The following is a 25,892-nucleotide window of genomic DNA, read 5'->3' as shown; positions in this document are numbered from 1 at the left end:
TTACTCCCGCTTGACGGATCGCCGAATTCTCGCCCTCTCTCTATCTATCGCTGACCAACATTTCACGAATTATAAAGCTCATTATCTCACGCTCGCTCGTTATACACACGCCCATTTCTTCCCCCGAAGGGTACAAAACGCCGCGTGACCGTTTCTCGACGATGTCTCGTGTAGTTGTGCAATTACATAAATCGCTTGATTTAACATAAACATGGCGACATTCGAACGGATTATTCATCAACCGGACCGTAAACAACCGACATTGCACGTCGGTTTCGAGACCTATGAAAGCTTCTCCACGCCTCCGGGGACAATTAATCAAATGCTCTTGTACAAATTCTCTAACTCACCTGAAATAAACGAATTTCAACTCTCTATCTCTCTCTCTCTCTCTATATATATATATATATATATATATATATATATGTATATAGCTGCATTACATGCCTATGCGGATCGGAAAAGGGGGAGTGATTGATATTTTGCAAGTAGAGGACGAGAATGTTTAGCTGAAATCAAATAATCGTTTATTCAATCACTTGCCATGTTACGAGTATATTTATAACAATATAGAAACAGGTCCGTACATAGCGTTTACATATATCAAATCTGGTATTATCGAATACAGTAATAATTTCGTATGCGAAATGCAGGATGTGCGTTCTACGTCTACGATTATTATGTATACCTTACAAATTCATATATATATATTATAATACATATTATGCCTACAGGTACCTGCATGTACATCTACATCATATATATATATATATATATATATATGTGTGTGTGTGCGCGTTTTGCGTGTGCGTGTCAGTGTATAAATGCAATAAATAAATCGGTGGCGATGATGAACGTATTGTACATAGATGAAAGGTAAAGAAAAATAATAAATAAATAGTATGCACTCGGTAGTTTTTCTCTATATGTTTGGTAGGTATGTACATGCATTCGATATACACACGTATGAACCTTACACATTGCACGATAAAATTGCAGACTTCTCTGTACGATAAAACTTCAGGCACGCTGCACTCTTCTAGTTTTACTTCTAACATTAACAAGACAATTTTTATTTTTATTTTCTTATTTATTTATATATATTTTTTTTTGTTTTTATTCCGATTTTCTCTTCTCGTTTTCTTGATAAGTAGCGAGTGTCCGTATATCGATATATATTATACACGAGCCGTCTTGCTTATAGCTCAACAATTATGCAAATGCAGCGCACCGTCTCGAACTATAAGTATTGGTCAAACTCCAACACCTTAACGGTTTGAAAACACGAAACGCGGTTGTCAACGCGCCCGAAATTAGCCTCTCAAGTGTGTCTCGGCATTTAAGGAGCTACGTTACGGGCGTACATGTATTTACGTACACGTATACCCGTGATATTTTACACAATTTTACCTTAATTCTCTCATTAAAAACGTGCGAGAATCACGGTACAAAATAACCATCGCGAGCTGTCGTACCGAACAAGTTTACGATGAAAATGTCCTTCGTTATATGTATGCTGGATACACACGTAGAGAACTTTCGATTCTTGTACATCGTTTCCCCTGATTTTTATAGGTTTTTATACATGTATGCGTGGATTTTATACCGATGTATTCACAGACGACGCGCAAACGGTTATGGAAATACCTTGGGAGCGAGAAAGAGATGCGAGTGGCAAGAGGTTAGAAAGATATATTCTTAGATAATTTTTGTTCCTTTGATTCGTAATATTATATCATGATATCTATCGCCATTGTGAAAAAAACATGATACGTGCGTCGTGCAACGAAGGCTTATTTTTTATGAAGCGCATTTCTCAATGTCTATAAAAATACGGCTATAAATTTGATATGATTTGATTATAAAATGATTTATAGTCCCATATTCAGAATAATTTTATCATCATTCAGATCGGTTCGAAATTACGATCCATACCGGAAAAAATGAGGCGTGAAACGAATTTCGAGAAAAAGTGCAAAAGACAACAACTGTGAAAACAAAATGACTTGATAAAAATGAAGTAAATATTGTAACGAATTAAGTATTTCTACAAATTCTTTTGAAAGAAATCTGTTTCGTTACTCAGCAACCAGAGATTCTTCTCTTTAATTTGCGCCACCGTGATATACGCATGTATATGTATATTATATGTATAAGTTACATGTGAACACATTACGGAACATTTCCCTATATCATATAACAGCGATTTAGTAAAATATAATTGAAAAATTATTTTTATTCTTAATCGATAATGTTTTAAATTTCTATAGTATCACGATTATTAATTTTACCGTGTAGCACAAAGGGTTGTTGAAAAATTGAAAACGGTATTGAAAGTAAAGAGAGAAATTAATTCGAACAGAATACAGAACTGTGTAATAATCGTGTTTTGTTGGTGAGAAAAATACTATTTTGAATTGAAACGACTATATGATCCGTTCGACAATCGCGTTTGTCCAGTTTTACTTAAAGAGATTCGAAAATATAATCGAGAATAATATATTACATATTATACCTATACTAATAATAATATTAATACTATTATTATTATTTATATACTACTACCATTATACTATTGTTTATATTACTATTACGTATATTATATTTTCATTAAGTTTATTTTATTATGAAAATTCGTTACTATGAAGTTCTTTTCAATGACAATTGCGGTAGGCGTAATATGTAAACTGTACAATATATATTATATAGGAACTAAGAGGTGCAGCTTGTTGAAATGATTAATCGATAACGCAGTGCCGTGTATGTAATATTATGTTTCAAACTAGATAAATAGTCAACGTCCGAGACACGATGTGTTTATTATTATTATTTCTTTTCCCCACATTTAACGTAAATAGACCTGTACATGTGGTACGTAAGTTTGTATTATGTTTTTCTGCAATGAATTTCGTCAATTAGGAAAATTGAGCACGGAATTAAATGTTTATAATAAATATGCGTACATGCGTATGAGATCGTGTGTAATATATTGATATGCTCAGGGCATCTTTTACAGAGGAATTTATAAATTTTCGGATTTTTCGATGCTATTTACAAAGTTGTTTTCAGCTGACATAATATATATTGATGTATGGCTCGTGAAAATTAGGTATTGATATTTAAATTCAATTCTTTTTCTTTTTTTACTCTCATCTTTCTACATATTTAACCGGATTGTGATTTCGTGGCTATTGATCAAAGGCACACGCGGTTATTTATATTTCATTTCATTGCTATAAAATCATCATGAGTGTAATTGCGATAGTTTACTATACATATTTCATTCTCATAATAACATCGATAGAGATATAAGTTATACTGACCGTTTAGATTTAGGGCGAAGGAACGTTCGCCGTTATATACGTGTGTATATATACCCATACATACCAAACAATCCAGCTTATACAGGATATAACCCTGTGTGAAGGAGACATTAGATCGTAAAATTTCTACATTATCCATACATACATTATGCGCATCCGATGTAGAAAATACCGAATATACTTATAATTATAATCATATACATATACATATTTTACAATATGTGTGATTATTTTTTTTTCTATCACAGTCAAAGCAGCAACACCCTGCAATTAGATAATATAATTACCAAGGGTCGACCGATATTTTTAAATCTTTGGTTAGTCGATAATTAATTAGAGAATAGAAGTAAAATAAAAAAGAAGTAAAGATACAAATAAATCAGTGTAATAATAATAATAATAATAATAATAAAATAAATAGAGAAATATTTGATAAAAGGTATAAACACCAAGGAATTAGGTATACAATATAATTCGCCTCCCGCTGCTCAGCATCGTAGATAATAATGATAATAGAAATAATAATAATAATAATAATCAGAATGATAATAATCATGACAATAATAATAATAATAATGATAATATCGTGTCTTGCAGTTTCAACGCATGTCAAAAGGTTTTCGATAAAGTGTATGCCCCTCTCGCATTCTATCCGCGAAACTTGCAGGCACTAAGAACACGCGCACTCTAAGACCTTCATGTTTTTCCAGTTCGTGATCTTGAGCTTTGTCGGATCGTTTTCGTTGTAGTAAAGTATCTCCAACTCTGTAAGTTTGCTCGGCGCGCAGCAGGGTCTTGGCGCCTTTTTCCTGTCCTCCTTCCATATCAGACTCTGAATGAGGGCGTGATGGTGGGCGGGATTGTAGCGCGGCGGACATCGGCCCTTGCAGTAGCCGGCGTCGAAGGTCTTCGGCTGAATTATGAACTCGAAGCCCCTTATGTCCTTGAAGGTGACGATCATCTCGTGCCGGCAGCACTTCTTGTTCTGTCCCTTGCACTCGGTCCTACGGCCTCTGTGAAGAGACATCAGCTGGTCGGGCGTCGCTCGCCGGAATCGGCTGCCGGACGCGACGCTCCGATCCGATATCGTGAAGACGTTCAGCGCCGCCGGGGCGACCCTCTTCCAGTTGTAAGCCTCGGAGCCTCGCCGCCTAACCTCGACCTCGAAGCCCAGGTTCTCCTCGCCATCGTGGACCCAGGAAACCACCGCCTCCGTTGAGTCGAAATCCACCCATCTCGGCGCCGAAGAACCCACCCGCGTTTTTTGGACAGCTATCGGCTTTCTCGACGACCGCGTCGTCTGGTATATCGACACCTCGACCTCCTCTTCGACGTCCTCGGAACCTCCGATCAGTATGCGCAACGTCGCGTGATCAACCGCGTGATTTTTATGCACTGGTATTTCTACGGGAAAGTAGATCGAATTTACGCCCTCTATGTTATTCATTAGACCGTCGTAGCTCCTCCGAGATCCGTTTTCGAAAACGTGATCTGTAACAGACAAAAATCGAAAACATTCTGTAGTGTGAAAACATAAAAAAACAGTCACGATGGCGAAAACGTTTTGTGACCTCAAATTTTTAACCGTTATTATACATCTAATCTACTATAGCTGCCCGTTGCGGCTCGCCCGCATCCAAATTTAATATTATAATATGAAAATTTTATTCAGATATAAAAAAAAAATCTTGCTCACAGTTGGGAATATTTGAACGAAGACGGTGAACGTCTGACCTAACCTAAAACCGAACCTTACCTTACCCAACCTAACCTCTAACTATAAGAGTTTAGTCAGCGTTAGCTTAACTGTGTAGATCCCGTTCTGCTGAGCTTACAAATATCGTTACTTTTTCAAAACTATCCATGTGGTTATAACGAAATATAGTTTAAAACCTGGTCAGACGTTGTAGCTATTTACAAAAAAAAAAAAATCAAAATCGGTTCAGTCGTTCTGAAAACTATATGAAATACGCTCAATTGTTGAAACGATTCGCGAGCCATCTATTGTAAAGTGGTTGTACTAATTTATAAGCCTTCGCAATGGTAAAGGAATGCGTACGGGAAAAACAAAGAAACATCAATTCTTTACGGGACACACAGAAAGAGTTAATTTCTATAAATCTCAGAAACCCTCGCGAGCGTTCGGACAACTACTTGCCAAAGTTTCATCGCAATCGGATAAATGGTATGGGAACGCATGCGGAGCAAACAGACATTCATTTTTATATATAGGTATATAGATGTCAGAAAGAAGTTAGTACATGATTACTTCTTTTTTGAAATTTGCCGATAAAAGCCACCGTTCATCCAAATTGCACATTGTATTTAGAGTTACATATTGTTATATCATGAGCTTATGGTGAACAGGGAAGGCTGAATGCGCATGCGTCAACCACTGCTACCAACCTAACGTTCGCGAAGATAGATCGGGGTGCCCATAACTCGTCAACGGCATGACAGGTGTCACGCTAGCTGGGTTAGAAATCATTTTGTCGGCATCAGTTCGTAGCGCGCGTTGAGCTGCGTTAACTCTTGTAAAATCTGGGCATGTATTCGACGTATGCGTACTTGACCTTCCTTGTTTACTATGAATTCACGGTATACCTGTACGTACGTAGAAATGAGCGGATGGCATTTGGACGTGAAATCTGCGCCTGAGTCTGCAGATGCGGTGTTGTTATACAGGTTGGTATTTATTGAAAGATCAAATCAGGCGGCTGTGCGGGTCGTTGGTAAAAATCATCAGCGACAGACGGTACGAACGATCGGTGCTCATTTGCATCCCGGACGAGGCTAACCTCACAATCAAATTGGAAATGGAAAATTAATCTTGTAAGACGGTACCGACCACTCCGAGTACATATACATAGGTATAATCGGAGGCTCGAAGGCTCTCGAGTATCGAACGACGAAATTGTTAGAAAAAGGGCAACGAAGCAATCAGAAAAAAGAGAGACTAGTGTACTCGATACTATACTCGGATAACAATCGTACAACATAAAGCGGTCAAACGACTTCATCGGGTACAACGATCACGAAAACTGAAACCAACAGACCAATTATAATTCGGGCGAACTGTTTGGTGTTTATATACGCATCTCGATGACCCGACCCGCCATTTTGCGGAGACATGCATCCGCGTGGAGATGCCAGTAACCTAACCTAACCTAACCTAACCTAACCTAACATAACTAGAAATAACAAGTCGACGCAATTACCGCGCATAAAATTTCTGCTAGTATCGCAGTTTAACTATGTGTGATAAATAAAATAGCGTCCTTAGTCGCGGCGCAACGTTGGAATATCAAAAGCATCGTTATTCGCTGGAGATTACTATAAAATGGGACGGAGACGGGGACCAGAAGAAACTTGGTTAGGTAACCCTGCAGAATTACCGAAGAACGCGTTTCAAACAGGAGATTCGTCAAGAGAAGTGCGAAATTGTATCAGCGAAATCGTGAATCGACCCATCGGTATTTGATATTGAAAATAGATTCGACCGACTTCCGTTCCGCACCCCGATTTATTATAAACCCGAAGACGTTCCTTCTCCTCACATTATAAACTGGCGGGCTACCCAATTTATAATAGAATTTTAGTTTTCAAATTCCGGCGGTATTTATTGTATAACACAGAATGAAATTTCACGCCTCTGGCCGTTCGGTGCCCGTCTATACTTTTATGTATACATACAACACGAAGGTATATATGGAAGTGAAATACATAAATTCTTCTTAGATAGGAGAATCGAGTTGATACTTTTGATTCCCGTCTACGCATAGAATTCGATGGACAATTAGATAGGCGGCGTATACAATGTACATATACATGCCTGAGCATATACCTGTATGTAGAAAACAGAGCGCAATAAAACACGGTGCAGTATCTATGGTATTAGATGTGTTATACACATGGGAATGAGAGAGTAGATCGCACCAGATCGTGACCACGGAATAACTTAAGATTCGAGAGAATTAAGAGATCAGAGAGCAGACGGAGACACTGACGTATGGGTATTGCAGCTGAAATTCCACCGTTTTTGTTTCACGATTCCCTCTACATTATACATAGGTATACATATATAGTCCTGTTTTGGTATCCCCCCCAGTTTGTTTATTTGTTTACGTTGTTTTTGGTAGTTTTTTTCTTATTTTTATTATACACATATATAAATAAATGCCGCACATAGACTGCTCGGGCACGTAACGCGGGTGAGTTTTGTTTAACTTATTCAGAGAAACTGGTCACTCGGCATTCCACCGCAACTCGGATTTCTATTTCATAACATCAACTCCTTAACCTGCGGTCTAAGGTACGCACGTTATGCCTTTAGGTATACCCGCAGCCGTTAACCAAGGCTCACTCTGAGCTTGACGGCTCTTGGTAGGTATTTAACTGCTGCAGGGGTGCGGATGGCGATGTGAAAATAGAATAAAAATTGCCGGAGCGAGCGCGCCTTTCCTCAAACGACGAAACCAGACGTCGCGAGCTCGACTCTCGACCGATCTGACGCAGCAATTAGTCTAAAGTGTCTCATTCTCTGTTGACAGAGTAGCACCAGAGTCCCTGATCCACTCGGTGATATTTTTTATACCTTCTTTTCTCACCTCTTCTTCTTCTCATCCTTTGGTTTTATTTAGTTCTCATAACTTGGCTTGTCTCGTACGGTGTAAAGAACAGTCCAAAGATGAATTTCCAAGAAATTCCTTCACAACCTTTTTATCCGACAATGAGGTGCACCTGACATCGAATTTTCCCGAATAATATTGAACGAGGATCGTAACAAAAATCCGCAATGATGCGGAATTGTGAAGAGAAGATATGCGGTGTATCCGTAAAAGAGGAGTAAAAAGGGGGAACTCGAAGGTGATCTACGACTTGTAGGTACATGATAGTTCGTTTCCATTCCGAATGCCGACGAGCTTTAAAACCATACGATTTGAATCTCAATTGATATCGTCGTAGCGGGATGTTGATTAGTATGGTAATTGAAATTATCACATGTTTCAATAATACCGTCTTATCAATTATTACCGGTCATCAAAACCCGTCGACTGGTGAAATATAGGTCAAAGTTATTCTAGAACTTAACGGACGGACCTACGAGTGCGAAGCTCTTCTATCTAGATCTCTCTCTTTCTCTCTTTCAAGATTCGATCGTTAGACAGCTTACACGTTGCACTTCACTCGCTGTATGGGGTTGACGTATGGATATCGCATTACCAGAGAACGAGATAAATCGAATCTCGCATTCTGTACGACTGGGTCCGTATTCTCAAAGCTTAACGGCATCAGAGAACTGAATATCAATATTTTTTCGTTAGTTTGATTAGAAGATCCTAGCACTATGAGTTTTTATCAAATTTGCCATACTTGCAGGCTTCGATAATTTTCCCAAATAAGATTACAAGAAGCATAAGATACTAATATTGTAAACTAGAGCTTAGATATCGATTTTTCATTTCAAATCGTTTAGAAGTGGTAAAAAATTTGGTATTTTCGGTCGATTTTATTTTGTGGTCATTTATTTTACCTCGCAGAAGAATATGCTCTGAAGTTCCACTGAGACTCTTTTTACTTATCAGGTTCGTACCGTCACATATTTCATTTTTCCAGACTGCTGATTTTCGTAAGCTTTGAAAAAAAATCTGTTGCACTGAATTCGCAAATAAAACAAACGATCGTAGGATGAAATCTTCTAGACTCTTCACTATTTCAAAGTGATTTGAAATGAAAAATAAATACACAAGCTCTTGTTTATAATTTTAATATATTCTACGCTTCCATTTTTGGGAAAATCATTGCAGCTTAGGATTGGATTAATTGATAAATAAATACGCAACGTGTGACCACCTCGTAATGAAATAAATAAAAAGTAATGATTTTCAACTTGCCAAGTTCTTTTTAACTTGTATACGCGACACAGGCGTAATAACATATAACACCAATTATACTGTCACAATTTATAAAAAGTTTATTGCATATTATTATACACGGATCTCACGGTGTTATGCGGAAAATTTCCGCTGCAATAAAATAAATGACATACACTACATGTATAATTGAAACATCCTTTTGGGAATTCCTGTGTGTATATATACAGTATATTATTATATGTATTAAAACAGCGAGAATCGAAGATGCAATTATCGCGACGATATCGCGTGTCGGAGGCCAGTTCGGGATGGGCAAATATTCTATATACCGTGATGAAATATTTATCGATGATGAAAAACAGGTTTTCTGCCACAAGAATTTATCATCCGCTTTCTCGCATGTTATATATCTACGGAGAATCCTTACTCCGGGTGTTAATAACTCAGATCGGGATTCGTGCCCTGCAATATCCACCGATTAACACGCTGCTGATTATATACCTCTGCACGTAATGCCTTTGCAACACTTCACCGCCCCAAAAAATTATCTGCAAGACATTATTTCACTTAATCCAAGAAAAAAAAAAACAATCAACAGGATTTTCTAATAGGTCAATTTCATTTTCTCCCTATATTTTTGCGATAAAGCTGCATCCGTCGATACAGCCCATCTTCAGGTATGATGATCCAGGAATCTACAGCTCTTCTGTGCCGCGCCTACGACTCCCTGAACTTTTACTGTCTTCCGTTCTTTTTTTCTCACGGTTCTCGCGCGCTGCCGCAGCCACGATCGTCGTTTCGCCTACCCATTTTTTTTAAATTATTTCTCTTACAATAATCTCGAAAGACTGGTGTAGTTCCCCATTTGATTTACGACACGGGCAAAATACTATTGCAAGCGATAAAAAGCTTGTAGGTATATCGGTATATACGAATATGATATACAGAGTGAATTCCTAACGAGTGTACGGTCCGTCGTCTGCTAAAATTTAATGCGCACGCGTTAGAATCCGAGAGTCGTAACAACGAAAACATTCCAAGGTGACCAACCGTCCTGAATGTGATCCAAAAAATGTTCACCGTTGTCACTGGCAGTTGGGTTCAACACCGACAACTGTCAAAATTTTTGAGGTTACATACATCGCGGTGAACTGTCGCCTAAATTTATGACGGTTGGTCGCCCTGGCAAACGATCGCTCTTGGATTGTAGCGCATGCGCATTAAATTTTAGCAGACGACGGACCGTCGAGAAAAATTTTCATCTTTTTCTTTCGCCCGTATATAATCAATTATTCCTTATAAGTCGGTATTATTTTTGTGGTGATCATATTACAAAGACTCCGGAGCTGGACTAGAAATCTTTATTACTATACACTGTGTTAAGAACCTGTATGCGGTGTTTATCCATGGAGTGTATGAGGTATTTTAACGACTCGATACTGCGGTTAATGTATTTGTAAGTTATTCGTTATCCGCTATTTTAATTAACTGATCGGAGGGGGTGCGGGAGGTTGAAGAAGTCGGTGTGATACATACAGGCATTTATGTACATGAACGTGTACTGCATACATATCCATTATAAAATGGCGCCGGCGTAAATACGTGAATTAAAAACAAAAGAGAAGAAGAAACCATTTTCACGTGTGTTGATCACAACGCGGTTGGGAAGAAGAATTTGTGTACCTGAAAATGAAGCTGAAGTTAGTAACGTTATTGTAATGATTCGTGTTTCGTAAAATTCGTTATTTCGTAATCTTAGGAATCTATGAAATCCAGCAAATTATAATAAGGCTAATGTAATTCGCGTTTTCAAAACATAGCAACTTCGAAGTCACTACATAATTGCAAAATAGTGATTTTTTTCCCCCAACGTTTCGTTACGCTAACGTTACTAACTTCAGCCTCATGCCTGAATCCGATTCTACATCAGTGCTGATGCAGCTGCCGGTGATCCTGTATACCTACGTATAACTGCCCACCCGATTGTCACATTTTTCGAACATTCAAATCATCTAACGTACAAGTAACTAGGCGGAGAAACAATTTTAGGCACGGGAACAATATTTGCGTTGGCGTTAAGACGGTATAATTCAAGGCTGAAAATAAACCATAGGAAATACATCACTCTTGCCTTTATACATTCTCTACCTGTTAAGTGGAACGTGCGGCGTTGTTACTGCTATATTCAAGAATCTTTTTCCTGATTTTACAACTTTCATTACACCGATCGAAGAGAAATTCCCTGCAGCTGCAATATATATTCGTCGATGCAAAGTGTGAGCTTTCCACAAATTATAATGTGTCTGGACGAAAACGTGGTAGAAAAAAGGTTTGAAAAGTGCAACCGGAGCTAATCAAGTTAAATCTAATTCAAAAAGAAATATTGTTCATCAGAAGCATACAAATATTACGACATATGCGATGAAAATATTAAAAAATACTTTATTTTCTCTGACTTTATTCATATAATTAGGTATTTTGAGTTCAAATTTAGTGTTTCAAAATTTTGTCCGATACCACGAGGACTTTCTTAATCACACTTGGTAATTAGTAGGGCCCGGATAAATATGTATTCAAAATCATAAGATATGTACATATAATATAGACTTGAAAAACTACAATATGGAAAATAGAACTTGCATTTTCTGGCTCCAAACACCATATTTTCCGTAGAAAACCTAATGAGAAATGAAAATGATTCAAATAAAAAATATTCATTCACATATTAATCCGGGCTCTAATAATTATACTAGATGCAGATTCTCATTTTACGCGAATTTCGAATTCGATTGAAAGTTTTCTGAAAAAATTACATGGCTTCTCGTAAAAACTCTTCAATCTGTCACGCGACATGAAATTGTAAATCAGCAATTATATCGGTAACGGATTTTTTCACGCCTTAAATGCATATCCCAAGCGAGTTTCGATCACTCGTCGATTCGTTCCCGACTCAGCAGTGTCTCGCGATATCGCATCGGTCCGTATCACCAATCACGGCGTAATTATGCCCCTCGGCTATTCGGAAGGACAGATACAACAGATTTTCTCCTTTCTATCGCAGACCGCGGCAGCTCCCTCTGGCGATGAGCGCGCATGCGCGCGAGTCGTTTCACCGAGTACAGAGTACGAATCGCCGTCCTTAACGCATAGCGTGCATAGGCACACAACCAACGGACGCGGTTCGGAGAAGAATCAAGCCCTACGGCAGGGCAACAGCGCCGGCGTCTTATATTGGGCTAAAAACAAAAGAATAAGCCGAGTCTATAAACTCTTACGAAACGAAACCCCGCCGACTATAACCGTCGGACCGTTCTCGCCGTAACAGGTTCGCGTCTTCTTCTCGCTTTTTGCCTCCCCCCCCCACTTGCCGCACTTTTCATCATTATTTTTTAATCCCTGCAGCAGCTGTCGAAACCCCCTCATGATATACAACGCCGATGGTGTCGTTCTATAATAACGACTATCGATCCTTCAACGCGCACAACATGACGTGAAACATACACACGCGTCAAAAATGTTAGAAGTCATAATTTGAAGCATAGTTAAAAAGTGAAGGTAAGTTTTTTTTTTTAACGCATACTACCAAGTTCTACGGTTGTTCATGGTTCGTAGCAACGAATCAAGTAAAGAATTGGTGAACATTTTTCAGAAGGTTCAAGTTAGTGAGGTTATAACGTAACGAAACATTATGGAAAAAACTGTTATTGGATAATTTTAGAACGACTTTCAAGGAGTTGACTTATCAAAATGTAAACATGTTTTCTTTGTTATTGTTCACTCTCTGTATTTCAGAAAATCGTAAAGGTCCAAGTAACGTTATGTACTAACTTCAACCGCATAATTTTGCTTCAGGCTAATTTCAAACGAGTTTTATTACCGATGTAACTTGTTGTTAGAAATACGTAAAATAAATTCTTTGTGTTAAATTGTCATTGGTATACTCGGAAATGTATATGAAAGTAAAATATTTTAATCACGCTGTAATTTTCAGGTGTCTCTGCAATACTGAAAATCACTTTCAACGCGGCCCTGACTATACACAGGTTTGCTTTTTCCCGTGGACATATGTTGAGGATATCCTGGATCAACAAAATAAACTGCCGTTCTAGTGGCGGGCGTTGGGGAGCGGAAGGTATCGAAACCGAAACCGCCTTTCTTTTTCACTCTTCAAAAAAGAGGATAAAGAAACATACTGCGAGAATACGTACGTGATGATTACTTTTTAACATCTCACGCCGCTCCTTCCATAATCTAATAAGGGAAACCATTTAGTAGCCGAACAGCTGTATATTTATCCAGCTACGTGTAGTTGGATGTGGTGAACGTTCCATATATGTTTCTTTTCTCGCTCTTTCTCTCGCTTTTTCAGTACCTTGTAACCTCCTACCGACTGATGGAGTGTGAATGCGTGTATAATGGGGATTAGAGAAGAAGCTGAAGGTAGCGGTGCGAGGCCGAGTGTTAAGACACGTGAGAAAAACTTCAGTTTTAATTACCAATGAAAATATTATCAATTTCAGTCCCAAAGGTCAGAGGGCTTCTTGCTCTCTCTGTATATTATTGCTTGTCAGTTCCCCGTATCCTGCGTCCCGAGTCCCGACGCCATAAGTTTCACCTTACAGCATCTGCGTGGCTGCACCCATCAGCCAACGATTCATTAGAAAAATCCCAGCCGTTTATCTCCGCCTTTCGGTGATTATTTCCCGACGATAATCCTTTCCATTAACGCCAAAAACAAAAAACGCAGGAAAGTGCAAAAAAAAAAAAAAAAAACAACAAATGGCGGTGGAGTGATAAGAAGGGTGAAATTATTTCCGGTCCTCATAATATAATTAATCGTATTTTTTATGATATTTTATCAATAGATTAACATCATGTTGGAACTGTAAAATTGAATAGTTAGTTGTCCGCGCTTCATTAGCCCTTATTAACTGCCGATATAGATAGAATCATCCAGTTGAGAATTAAAGGCGGAAAGCTTGGAAGCCTTTTCTCTTCTCGAAACCGCGCGTGGGTAAAATTTACGTGCTGGTTAAAAACGTGGATTCCTGATGAAACGCGAAGCTGCTGCATTCTGAACGAGCAGCTAGCCTCGAGTCCAGAACCTGCAGCGCATACTTTGTGTCATGCAATCTTGATACGGAATCCTGACAACCTGCTTCGCCTGCAACTATAATACTGCGTAACCCTAGCCCGCCATTTGTTGCGAGTAAGGAATGCGGCGCGAAAAAATAATCAGCGCCAACGAAAGCCAAGAAATGTTCGCTGCCTCTTCCTACGCGCATAATACTAAAATAAAGTACGGTAGCTCGCACGAATGAGTAAACGATTATCAATCCTGGACGAATCGAAGATGAATGGGTGTACCGAAGTCTGAATCAGAAATTGGGAAAAAAGAAAAACAAACCGTATCAAAAAATCTCCAGCAATGTTATTAGCTGCGACGATAGCACAGATCTGCAACCAAAAACTGCATAGGATTTTTTTGCACTGTTTCGTAAAGATTTTCACTCGCTGAAGCCGGAAAAAATATTCCAACATTTCCATCACGTCAGGTTTTTTAGTGAATTCGTATTTGTGATGTCATTTAGAGTGAAACTATCGTTTAATTAGAAACCTGGTATCCTATTCTTGATTTTGAAAATCCTATGCAAAAGTAATTTCTTACTTCCGTTTAATATGTATTAGAGTGAAACTCAAGAATAAATACAAACAGGGAAACAGAAAATGGAAAACGAAAGCGTCTTCGGAGGGGTATCAAAGAGAAAAAAAAAGGTTTCATAGGCGAAAAGAATGAACACAGAATGTTAAATACATTTCATAAGGAAATTTTTTGTTTAATTTTATAAGAAATATTGTTTAGTTAATTGTAAAAATCGTGGTTTTTTCACTATTTTTATGCTTTTTTATACAAACACTTTGTATTTTGCAAGAATACTGTACGTGATCGAGGAAAACGGAAGTAATTTTTGGATTCAGCACACTCGAAAACATAACACTTAACAAAGACATCACATGCACCTGAAATTTTTTTTTTCGCAGTCCTGTGTAGTGGACGCGAATAAAACTAGGTTATTCTGATGTTTTCTTTTTTTTTTTTTTAATGACCCCATTCTAATGTTTTCCCGCTCATTTTCCTCACCGATCAGATCCTTACAAAAAAATTCCATGCGATCTCCGGTAAGCTAAGAGTAACGAAGTAAGTCGAAAAACATTAGAATCAGATCAAGTATAATTAATCTTACCTTAATTCTAAGTGTGAAACATTCTCTCAAATTGTTGATATCTTAGCTCGTGTTATTTCAATTTGATCAGATTAATGTCTATCCAATATAAGTAGAGATACTTTTTTATTCGAATTGATCATCATCGATGCAGATGACATTGACGGAGATCTTTCAGACGGTTTTTGTTTAGCTTCTCCCAACTTTTGATTCCCACGTCCGGCCGTTTATCCTCAAAAGCCGAAGATATTCAACCGTCATTGCATTATCTGCAGCACGGCATGATCTTGCGGAGTTTTTGAATGTGTAAAACTCATTCGAAATCTCGCTCTCTCGTGATGGCTTCGTGGCGATAACCTCGCGCTGGCTTCGCCGATAAAGCGAGCTCAACGGGACGGGAAGTCGTCACTAAAATACGATACTAAATACAGAAAACTGCGGAATAATTGAATGGGCTTATCTGAGGCCAACCAACGTTCACTCGTGAATCGTTGTGATGCTTCTTTTCTCGTCTTCGACGGGTTAAGAGGCTCGAATTATGCGGTTCGACCCTGCCGTTAAAACCGACCGACCCACCGACTCGTTTAATTGCAAATTAAAGAACCGCGACTCAATTATCCCTCGGACTTTAACTATGGACAAAAAGTAGTTACCTGCAGGGTAAAAGACGTGCAGTCTTCTTCTCGTTCTCTGATCTTCTGACCCGGACGATTCCACTCTACTCAGGTACTCTCTGTGCGCATTTTCGTACTCTGACTGGCTCACATTCGCCTGTCAACAAACAAGGGTGAAATATCGAATTAGTATTACGTCTCTGTTGCAATTGCGGGGTAGTTCAGACGAGCATATTGTTCAATGTTCGCCCGTATTTCCTGAATTCCGTTTTTTTCTATTCTTACAATTTTATTATCATTTTTACTCCCGACTCAACTATAAAGTTAACTTTTTTTTACCTCAAAAGCGTGACGAAAATCGCATATTTTTCCCTGAAACGTATTTGCGGGAAATATGAGATCATGTGAGATCATACAAGATCATATTTCGCGCAAATCCAAATCCAGAAAATGCGAGCGCCTTGAAGAAAACAAAAGAAGCGAGTGCAAATTTAAAAGTCCCTATTTTCAAATAAATATTGCGGCCATAGTTGAGTCGGAAATAAAGTCCTATATACAACACAGGAATAAAGGTCGACTTTATTCCCTTGTTACATAATGTACTATTATTATTTGAATTTGTGTCACATTCAGATAATACCTGTAATAATCATTCGGGAGATAATGCTGCGGGGGGGGGGGGGGAGGGGATGGGGGTAGGAGTTGGAAACACGGAGATGAGAGTATAAACGTTTCTTCCGATAGAGTATAGAAATAAGTTACAGGTCAGTTGTTGACTTGTAAGATCGTGTAACTTATTATACAACTGCAGTATAGAACACAGTAAAAAAGACCGGAGTGTACAATTTATAAATCTGTGATTAAACTCTTGATCTGAACTTTGGCCTCTTAATTGATTCTTGGAAAGCCGAAGCGTCGGATGATATATAATTACTTGACAGCCATACTTAAGTATATTGTATGTATATAATATACATGTATGTAAGTATTACTAAATTATCTCCCCCTCTCCTCTCACTGTCCGGCATTACTTCCCCTCGTTATACGAAGAACTGGGTGGACGTAGAAGGCGAATCCGGGACGAACTGTCAATTCGAAAAATTCCAAAAATCACATGGTGATTTAAATATTTTTCAATTTGACAGCCTCGGGCGGCCCCGGAGTAATTATTTTAATCAGATATCCCCGCATCGTGTGAAAGGCGTCAAACACTCTTTCCATTTGAAAATGTAAAGATTATCCGCAATAAAATTTATTACGAAGATTGAGCCTTTGAATAATTCCAGTTAACTCACCAATCGTTACATACCTAACACCTGTAGCCGTCATTATAGCGGGTCATTCGAATGGTTGAAATCATTCAATACAGCGTACACCTAATGCGGATTGTTGATCGACGTATCACCAGCGGTTGTCATAAATCTTGATAAATCCGTCAATTATTGATCACCGCGAGAAGTTAAGTATTCAAATTTTTAGACAAGTGACGAAAAACGCGACGATGTTGCACGTCGAAGGACCGCGTGATTTTTCTATGTGTGTATAATATATTTTACCAAGCCCGCGATATAAATATCTCGAAAAGTATCTCACGGACGACAGTTATCGCCGCCTCTTATGTGTACTCATTTTCCCCAAACTAATATACTGCATTTCCGGTGAAATTCTCTAGATAAAGGGTACACATAATTATGGTCTCCAGATGGACTCGAAGTGTCGGCGAAGTCGCAGTAACTTATACCCCAATTCCTTCTCTTTTTTTCATCTATATTTCGTTATCGTTAAGCCGCCCGCCCTCCGAAAACATATACGAAACTTATGTCTTCACACTTTTTTCTTTTGTCCACATCCCTCTCTATACTTTACGAGGTAAAGGGCAAAAAGATGAGAAGGGAAAACAAAAAGAAAGTCAACTATTCTTAGATAACCGCTACGCGTACACTCACTCGAAGGTCCGGAACACAATTGCCATATCATTACACCTATACATACGTAAGGCAAAATGCTAAGTAGGCTGTATATATGTATAATGTACGTATACTGGTTAGGAAAGAATTATTAGCATTATTTGTGGAATAATGAATTGCTGATCACCAATAACCAAGTTGAGTAAAGTGATGTATTAGCTTTTGGAAAAAGGTATATCAGCTTCTAGTGTAGACCCGAGGGAATGATTTGCCGAATGTCTGATTGGTTCCTGGAAAAACATCGATCCGTCTTACATGACAAGTCGGACGGAAAACCGAGCGACCACGATACGTGAAAGGCGTCGAACCAATCAGAAAGCAAGAGTGACGCTTATTTTTTGACATTCGACACTGACTCGACGAACTGTCGCGACTGTGTCGAGAAACTGAACACCCGAATGCGCATGCGCGAAATCACGTGACTCCGTTGGTAAATTCGACTGATTCGTGCCGAGTTTTTCATCTGTTTCTCAGGTTAACCAATTCAGTTGCGGCCGGATGCTAGCTATCGAAATTCGCAGGCATTTCGAGGTTGTATTGCATTCACAATTCGAGATAGTCGAACTGTGGTGGGCCCGGATTTGAGTTAACCTAACCTCTAAACCGTCGCGCGTATTGACAGCTCGCGCATGCGCCAAACCAGTCGGAGTTGGCCAGCCTGTCTAAGTGGACGAAAAACTTGGCGCATGCGCACTTGGGTGTTGAATCTCCTGATACTGCGGTTACGGTATATAGACGTAAATGTAAACCGAGAATGCGACGCACTTGGAACTTGATATCCATGCAAGCATGGATTATGCGACGAGAGAAAAGGTAAAAATTTACTCCGAGAAATCCGCTTCGAGGGATTGAGGGAGGTTAGGAGTATGAATTGAGCGTGTCGACTTGAGTTTTGCACTGCGTGTCCCTTTAGGCGGAGACCTTTATTGTCGTAGCGTGGCTTAATTCGGCCAATTTCGCGAGTACCTACCATATCCGTTGCGCTTATGAGTCTATTCCCCTTGGCGGGAAGCTGGTAAGACTCCACCGACGACGTGGAGAGTTTAATTTCACGTATGCGAAATGAAAATTATGGAAAATAAGATAAAACGGGCGTGAAGAAGGAAAAATAAAGAAGTCAGACAACAAACGCCGCGTCCCACGCGCCTGCGGTAAAATTGCAACGCGACGACGCGAGTATAACACGATTCGAACGTCCGTCCGTGAAATTCAAACTCGACATGCCGACCGCCGTTAAAGGCGCAAAAGGCGGCGCATCCCGCCGAGCGTAGAAAACACAAGACAATAATTACATTTCGTCGATAATTGGAATAAAATTGGAAAAATGAGGGCTGTCGAATGTGTGATTTGTGTTCCCAAGCGGTTTTGTGAAATTCAAGTTGGTGAGGTTGATGCAACACTGCGTTCTTCATAGCAAAAAAACCATCATCTTGCAGCTTAAAAGGATGTCTTCCGAAATCGAGTGGTCCGTATAATAAAAAAAGATACATCAATATTTTAGAAACCCGACTAAATCATTCAAAAACAATTCTGAAACATCGATTTTCATCTCGCGACTGCGAGTTTCGAGCATTCTGCCGTTCCCTGCAGCTCAAACTTCGAATCGCATAGGTGTAACACAGTACGTAATTACGTAGGTATATAATGAATGCGTTCCGCAGAGAGGAGAGCTCGATACAAATACAATGCCGCTTACGGTGAACGGAGAGATAAGCTAAACACTGATTCTATAAATAGCTGAGGTACACGCGGCGAATCTATACGGATATATACATGTATGTATGTATGTATACCTATACGTGAGTATGTGTAACATAAATGGTTATTTGTACGTACGTATGCATTAACGCCATACCGCATACCTAACCGCGGAACGAAGAAAACGACGAAGGCGTAGGCGTATATTTATAAGGATTAAAATCTCATCTCAATTTTAGGCAGCTTGATCGTACATGTTTACCTATGTATGTATGTATACATACAACCTGCAGATCGTAAACCATATACGAGGTCTACTCGCCCTACTGTTATGTATTTAACTATTATATACGCGCGCGCTCTCAGAAACATGTTGGTACACATTCCTTCCGAGTTCATTTTTTTTTTTTTCTTACACCTTTCCTTTTTTATTATCTCACACCATTTTTACTCACCGCGGGTGCAACAACACATTTTTTCCGACTTACATACGCGCGGTGAAACTCTTGCCGTCAGTCAATTTATCGAACAGTCGAAATATGTGTAACAATTTTTATTGGAAAATGTCCTCATGACGTCAGAGCCTGGTTGTCGGCGCCATTTTATCATCGCATAACCTAAGTTTTTTATTCTAATGAAGATAAATCGTAATTCTTAGGATTTCAAATTACTCATGTCACATAAATTAATGAAACGTAATCAATAATATACCTGTTCAACTATCCACACACGAAAAACACGGCCAACGGTCAGCTGTCAGTCCGGTTGCATTAGTTTGATTTTTTTCCACTAGATGACACATTGCAAAGTGACAATCCGAACAGCGGCGAAATATAAACCAGCGAAGTCTTGTATAATTCGGGTAAAAACCAAAACGAAAATAAATTTATATTCTAAGTAATTGAACTTCTGTAAGATTATTGCGTGATCATTGAAAACATCGACCAGAAGAAATTACCAAAGATCAATTGCCAAGTTGCGATTTCGTGGTTGGATCAAAAATTACCACCACAAATACATCGTTTCCTTATTTCGATACCGGATAAACCGCGAGGGTAAAGTTTAGTCACGCGAAACTTTGCGGCAAAAATTGGAGATGCAAATTGTTCTGAATGAGGAAAGATTTTGTTTAATGGAAAATGATCGAGCGGTTACTCTCCGCGTTGTATTTAGTTTATTGAAATAAGTATATCAGTTTAGAGATCGCGACGAGTATAAGTGAATTAGCATTCCGAATTATACGATACATATCACCAAATATTTGAACACTCAAAATAAGCTTGTAGGATTAGCGGTGATAATTTTGGCTGTGCTAAAAATACTTACACGCATGTTTTCCCTATTATAAAGAAGGTCATAAAACGATTGGAAGAGCAATGTCGAGTTACGAGTGCGGCGATAAAAGTAGAAACGCGGAGGAAAATGTAACGATGGGGGTTCTACCTGTACCGCGATTCCAGATAAGAAAATTGTGTACAGACAGTGATAAGAAGAATCGAGAAGATCGAGATAGCGATTAATAATCGGGTGCATGTATCGTTAGAGATTCGAATTCAGCTAATGTTTCCGCAGAAAACGAGACGTTTCAATTTCACAACCAAGCCTTTAGTATATCTGGCTGTCAACTTGGAACTAACAACAAGTCTGTTCTCCGATTGTTTCGTTTTGTGCAGCGAAAGTGAATCGAGACTTGGAATAAAAAAGGGAGAGGGGGTGAGAAAAACAACCTCATTAATTATTGTTCATTTGTCAAAGTACCTGCGGCATCAGTGAACAAGTTGAGAAACACATCGATCGCCTTGGCTGTGCATCGGAGAAGGCTATAAAGAGGTCGCTGCGACGTTTGCTCGTTCAATCGCGAGAACGAAAGACGGATCTTGGGACTTACGTATGTATGTATGTATGTACAGGCTTACATATGTGTTTTTCAATTCAAAGTTCTACGGACTAATGAGCTAAAAGTCCAATTGGATAGAAGTTAATACCGACTGCTGTTCAATATCACATTGCAGATATACACTGGATTACAATTTAATAACAATCTAGTCGATTATTTACGTCAAGCTAAGACAGCCGCCTTTCTCGGGGACTCGATCAGTCATTGCAAAGTTGGGAAATCCCTCTTTCGTGTATCCGGACGCAAATTCCACGCTTGTATGCAGAAGCGTTACATTCCAATCCTGGACTCGAATAATAAGAATTTTAAATGACAAACACTTGACGTCTTTGGTTACGTCTGCAACGTCGAAATTTTCCCAAAATACATTTGTACTTTTCCTCGTTATGCAACAACGGTCTGCTGACGCGTTTCTCGATTGTTAACACATAAGAAATCAGGGAAAATTCTTTTCCATTTCACGACTGTTGTAAGCTCGTGGAATTAAAACCGCAGTCGGTTGTACTGATTGGGTGATTCGATAACGTGATATTTCTCTGTCAGGAAGTCGAGGTTGGAAAGGAAAAACAAGAACAATCGCCTCTCGGCGTTGCGGTCTGATCAAATCCCTCGATCGTGTCACGAGAGCGTGTAAACCATAATTAACAGTGAAACAAAGTGGGAATGAAGGTAAATAAAACCGCGTAAACCATAATTTAAGCGGTCAACTTTCGAAAGGACACGCATCCTCTTTACAACTTTCCGATTGTCGTTACGCAGAATCATTCCAAAGGTCTTTCTACGTTCTGGTACTTCGAAAGATGATGACATCCAGAGGAAAGATTACATTTTTCCTCTACCAAATATTTCAGAAAGCCGCATATTGTGTTCGGGGCGATATATTAGTTAACGGGAAAACCGGGGAAACGAGATTTCTGCATCGCTGGATTCGACCTTGCTTACGAACACGTTATGACCTACTCATGCATGCGATGGGATTACCGCAATGTTCAGTCAACAGACAGATCCGACGAGGATGAAGTTAGTAACGTTATCGTAACGAATTGATGAGAAAAAAAATTAGTATTTTCTCATTTTAACAATGATTTTGAAGGAACCAGGATTGCAAAATATGAGTATGTTCCGTTTTGTAACGGTTTACTGAATTTCAAACAGTTCCAAAAATGCGAAACAACGGTTTTCCCTCAGCACGAATCGTTACGATAACGTTACCAACTTCAACACGATCAGATTCGACGCGTTTGATTTATGGCCAATCTCACAGGTGCGGTTGACGATCCAATCAACTTGTTTCCTCGCCAACTGTCATTCTGGCGCAACATGGTAGCAATTCGCAGAGCCAATGTGCAGAGCAGCGATTAAACGTCCCACTCTCAGGAAAAGTGGAAAGAATGCGTTCAATACTTGGCTGACTTTTGTACCTCGGATTATTCCGAATGTAGTTATATGTAGGCCTGTAATTACCAGTCACGAGTTTCGCGGCCGGAGAAAGTGCAGCGGGTAAAATAAACACGGCACCACATCACGATACAAGTAATAACGTGTCTACATGACGTAGTGCGTCATTCGTCCTCTGTTCAAAATATCTAACCAGCTTTGATTGCCCCTCGGACATATCAACCGAGGCTAATGGATTCCTTCACTTTTCCATTCACCGGGGAATATTCGGCGATCAGTGATTGTGATTTTCAACCAGCAGTGTTATGCATTAGATACACTAGACTGGCCTTTCAAAAAAAAAACAAAAATCTTTATACTCCAATCTGAAAAATCTTAAGTTAACCATGAAAAAAGACGATCCTCAAACTTTCATTACTCTGTTTCACTATTAAGGGGTGTTGGTAATTTTTTTTTCTTTTATATTTCTTATAGACTAATTAATAGGCTATTTTTTTTTTTTTTTGTTGAACACCATGCTGAATATTACGTCATGAGAAATTGAAAATGATTGAGTAAAATATATTTGCAACCGTATCAAAAAAAAAAAAACGCCTTAACAGTGAGACAGAGCAATGAAAATTTGAAGACCTCCTTTTTTCAAAGTTAACCGAAGGTTTTTCAACTCGTAGGATAAGCATTTCTTTGAAAGGCCAGTCTGATTGTAAGATACACCCACATAAATTTGTCACGCGGTAATCGGATCGTTCGTTCCATCGCAATTTCTTATCGATGACACGTCCATCCGGCGTTTCGTCATCTCTTACGGAAATGCTATTGCCAGACGCAGGCATGATCGATTATATATCTTCCCGATTACCGGGGCGCGAACGACTTTATCAAATCAGATCAGATTTCGCCGCCGCGCCGATCAGATTATCGATCGTACATCGGCGCTTGAGTTGTTATTCTCGAATCGAATCGTCGCTGCCTCTTACCTTCGAAGGGTCGGGAATTCGCGTCAGTCCCAGATCCTCCATGATGCTTTTTCTTATTTTATCCAACTCCCGGGAGTCCAGGGGGTCCGGATCTGTCGTACGGGTAGTCGGATCGTCCTCTTCCAGGGGCTTCCGATAGTCGCTCGAGAAGAGCTCCTCATCGGCGTCGAATTGATCGTAATGCAGCATCGTCGGCTCGTTGTAGTAGCCGTTTAGTCCGTCCTCGCTGCTTATTTTTTTGCCACTGTTTTTGAGGGAGGGAGTTGGCGACGCGACGGTCGGACGCGTTAAGGATAATAACGTCATTGCGAATACTGCGACGGCGATGATCTGCAAACGCTTGCAGATTGATCCGTTTTTATTTAAAGATAAATTTGCGCAAGTGTATCGATTTTTACTGTTATTCTGCCTATTACTCATACATCTCCCTCCCTCGCTGCATATACGCGGATTTCTTATCAAATCCTCACTTATACTATCTTCCTTGGCAATGAATAACTTTGAAGTTTCACCTTGTCGATTATTATATTTAAATTCCAAAGATATTATTAAATACTTGCCCATAGCCCCAGGTGCATACAATTGTGGCCTGATTTACGGCCAGGTTTTTTCTAACGTCTGTAACGTGCAGGTAATAATGTTGTTAAAATTTTTTCAACACATCTATACACCTATGTATGCATATATATACACAAGTATATATGTATATATAAAATTTATGAATATATTTTTGGTTTTTGTTTTACTTTAAGCACGAAGCTTAATCTTATGCCTTGTTCACAACATTAATGTGATTATTATTTTTTATTTGAGGGGGAGGGGGAGGGGGAGGACGGGAAAGGGTCAATTTATGGTGTATCGAAGAGTTGATTCAAAACACATGACGTCGTTTCACTTTTCTTTTTTTTTTTTTTTTTTTGGTTCTCACTGCAACGCACTTTTGTACAGGGTGTAAAAATAATGTTTTCACACGATAGGTAAGCGTTTTCTGATATTAAGATAATAAGAGATAAAAATTCACCAACGTTTACAGGGCGGTTCTAGGCGCTCTAGTTCGTTAATTGTCATTACCCGATTCATGATCGTCGTTTTGAACCGCCTCGCGGAAAAATTGAACGCAATGTATTACGTATTCCTTTTTTTTTTTGTTTTTTCAAGGTGTTATTCGAATTAGACACTTATTTTCGGGGAAAGAGAGGACGAGACGGAAAAAGGCGAACCGCCGATCAGCGGTAAAACCCTGCCGTTTATCCTTCACAATTTGAATAATAAAACTGCGGTTGCACTTTTGACCACGTTTTAAACGAGAGCGCGCGCCGGCGCCCTGCTCGCTCTCTCGCGCTTCCTCTCCGCGTCTCCAGTCTCTCTCAACTATTATTCAAGGAATGTGCTATTTTACGTTTGTACCGTACGATGGTCGGTAGGTACGTCGACACAGCGGCCGCTTGCGACTGACTGCTCGACGCGTGTTTAAGCGAGCATGTATATATTCCCGGTTTCTCTCTCCTCTCACTCTATGCCCGCCACCCTCTCGCTCTATCGGCATGTATAGGTGCGCAACCCACCCGCCGGTCATGCCTCCGGGACTCTGAGCGAACGCTCCTCGTGTGCACGCTGCTGCTGCTGCACCGTCAAGTTGCGTCGCTGCTGCGCCGCGCTGCGTCGCGATGCGTTGCGCTGCGCTGCGCTGCGTTGCGTTGCATTGGCGCTGCGCTGCGTTTGTATCGTGTATTGTCTTCCGTGGGACGAGACGCGACGCAACGCGATGCGGTGCGCTATACGTACGATGTTTTAGCTTACCTGACAAGTGACACAACGCCGGCTTCTGTTACTTCTTGTTTTACGGTATAGAGTACCTGCACAGCCCTTTAGCCTGAGTTCACCGTGTTTTGCAAACCCCCTGATTTACCTGTTCCCC

The 25,892-nt window shown here is 39.6% G+C and overlaps 1 protein-coding gene across 1 annotated transcript; it reads right to left on the bottom strand.

The window, feature by feature from the left end:
* Positions 1–549: 549 nt before the first annotated feature.
* mav (maverick) lies at positions 550–25,415 on the bottom strand. Its single transcript, XM_046626742.2, has 3 exons — positions 23,975–25,415; positions 16,077–16,194; positions 550–4,814 (listed from the first exon to the last, which is right to left on the bottom strand). The coding sequence occupies exons 1-3, from the start codon at positions 24,536–24,538 to the stop codon at positions 3,994–3,996; spliced, it is 1,503 nt and encodes a 500-aa protein (XP_046482698.1). The 5' UTR covers positions 24,539–25,415; the 3' UTR covers positions 550–3,993.
* Positions 25,416–25,892: the final 477 nt, after the last annotated feature.

Source organism: Neodiprion pinetum, chromosome 5 (assembly GCF_021155775.2).
Source record: "Neodiprion pinetum isolate iyNeoPine1 chromosome 5, iyNeoPine1.2, whole genome shotgun sequence".
Classification (NCBI taxonomy): Eukaryota; Metazoa; Arthropoda; class Insecta; order Hymenoptera; family Diprionidae; genus Neodiprion; species Neodiprion pinetum.
This window is presented reverse-complemented; position numbering and strand designations above follow the sequence as displayed.